The sequence below is a fragment of the Hyaena hyaena genome, unplaced genomic scaffold (genome assembly GCF_003009895.1).
Source record: "Hyaena hyaena isolate Hyena2069 unplaced genomic scaffold, ASM300989v1 scaffold_637, whole genome shotgun sequence".
Lineage (NCBI taxonomy): Eukaryota > Metazoa > Chordata > Mammalia > Carnivora > Hyaenidae > Hyaena > Hyaena hyaena.
This window is the reverse complement of record NW_024081260.1, coordinates 917,202-918,585: the sequence shown is the minus strand read 5'-3', so window position 1 is coordinate 918,585 and position 1,384 is coordinate 917,202. Positions and strand designations below refer to the sequence as shown.

Below are 1,384 nucleotides of genomic sequence, written 5' to 3'. Positions count from 1 at the left end.
GTTCTACATTCGGTTTTGGAATGGTCAGGGTATTTGTCTACAGTTATCACCTCTGTTTTGTAGGAGGGCAAGTAAGTCACCTGGTGCCAGATCCTGCGTATTGTTTCCCCCACAAGCAACTGTAACCTCTCCTCTGTGAGGGAATGGGGGATGCAGTTCTCCTAACCCTTCCTGCCTTTTCTGCCACTTCCCTGCTCCAGGTGAAATAAGGTGAAGACGGCGGCACCATGAACAATAGCCATCCAGAAGAGTTTGTTCTACTAGGCTTTGCAGACCGTCCTTGGCTGGAGCTTCCTCTATTTGCTATTCTTCTTATAACGTACCCTATGGCCATGGTAGGAAACATGGCCATCATTCTGGTATCCAAGTTAGATGCCCGTCTGCACAGCCCCATGTATTTCTTCCTCGCCCACCTCTCCTTCCTGGACATGTGCTACACCACAAGCATTGTCCCTCAGATGCTTCTTAACCTGGGAAGCGCCAAGAAGACAATCAGCTACGTGGGGTGTGCGGCTCAGCTTTATTTCTTCCACACAATGGGGGGTACAGAATGTCTGCTTCTGGCTGTTATGTCTTTTGATCGCTACATGGCTATCTGCAAGCCTCTACTCTACATCCTCATCATGAACCCACGCATCTGTATCCTGATGGTATCCACTGTGTGGTTGACTGGAATCACCTATGCTGCCTCAGAGGCCACTGCTACCTTACAGTTACCACTGTGTGGCCTCAATAAATTGGATCACTTGTTGTGTGAGATTCCTGTTCTGATAAAGGCTGCCTGTGGAGAAAAGGCTGCCAATGAGCTCACACTCTCTGTGGTGTGTATTTTTATGTTAGCTGTTCCGCTGTGCTTAATTCTTGCTTCCTATGCTTGTATTGGACATGCTGTATTTAAAATTAAGTCTTCTGAGGGAAGGAAAAAGGCCTTTGGGACATGTTCCTCCCATCTCATTGTAGTCTTCTTGTTTTATGGTCCAGGCATTAGTATGTACCTTCAGCCTCCCTCCTCCATCTCAAGAGACCAGCCCAAATTCATGGCGCTCTTCTATGGAGTAGTGACCCCTGTGCTGAACCCTTTTATCTACACCCTGAGGAATAAGGAAGTAAAGGGAGCATTAGGCAACCTAGTCAGGGCCATTTTTGCCTCCAAGTGACAGGCCAAATTATTTAACAGTTACAGAAGGTTTATAGGGTTTTCTTTAGTAACCCATTCTTGTCTCCTATCCCCAAATTGCATGTGAGATCTTCTTGCAGAACACATCAAGTTTCTAATATTCAATATAAGGATGTTAGGCAACAAAGATACTTCAGTATATGCACCACTAAATGCACCGTTTGTGAAAATGAAAATAGTTTCATTCTGGTTGGTACATACCAAAAT

At 45.5% G+C, this 1,384-nt stretch overlaps 1 protein-coding gene across 1 annotated transcript; it reads left to right on the top strand.

Moving 5' to 3' along the window:
* The first annotated feature begins 227 nt into the window (after nt 1–227).
* On the top strand, nt 228–1,157 carry LOC120249052 (olfactory receptor 2B11-like). Its single transcript, XM_039257538.1, has one exon. It carries the CDS (start codon nt 228–230, stop codon nt 1,155–1,157), a length of 930 nt encoding a protein of 309 aa, XP_039113469.1.
* The last annotated feature ends 227 nt before the right edge of the window (nt 1,158–1,384 follow it).

Bases quoted from the DNA above. Each gene is read 5' to 3' on its own strand.
- LOC120249052 (XM_039257538.1), top strand. From the start codon at position 228: ATGAACAATAGCCATCCAGAAGAGTTTGTTCTACTAGGCTTTGCAGAC.